General features: G+C 37.3%; 1 protein-coding gene across 1 annotated transcript in view; it reads left to right on the top strand.

Moving 5' to 3' along the window:
* Positions 1–335, top strand: part of LOC119587923 (hemolymph clottable protein-like) — a gene marked incomplete in the record, with an annotated part of 19,095 nt that overhangs the window by 10,060 nt on the left and 8,700 nt on the right. The window contains 1 exon segment of the mRNA XM_037936634.1: positions 29–156. Coding sequence (XP_037792562.1) covers positions 29–156 — 128 coding nt within the window.

Below are 335 nucleotides of genomic sequence, written 5' to 3'. Positions count from 1 at the left end.
CACTGTTTACTTAATTTCTCTCTTTCAGGAGATCCTCTGGGTTTTTACTCTGATGAAGACACACAATACTTTTACTACCACACGCCGATTTTCGACCGGGATCTCTACACATTTATTGCTTTTCCAACTGAGACCGGACTTCCTTTCGGCGTGCAGGTAAACATACGTGCATGGCGATAAAGGCCTTTTTTAAAATACTAGTCGTCATATGTTTTATTATGCAATGAGTAATCATTCATATTAAATTATGAACCATGATCTGAAATCAGGAGTCTGGAGTACTTCCGTTTCTGTTAGTCTTACATCTTGATCCAGAATTTGTATACATATTGAAT

The sequence above is a fragment of the Penaeus monodon genome, chromosome 23 (genome assembly GCF_015228065.2).
Source record: "Penaeus monodon isolate SGIC_2016 chromosome 23, NSTDA_Pmon_1, whole genome shotgun sequence".
Taxonomy (NCBI): Eukaryota; Metazoa; Arthropoda; class Malacostraca; order Decapoda; family Penaeidae; genus Penaeus; species Penaeus monodon.
This window is presented reverse-complemented; position numbering and strand designations above follow the sequence as displayed.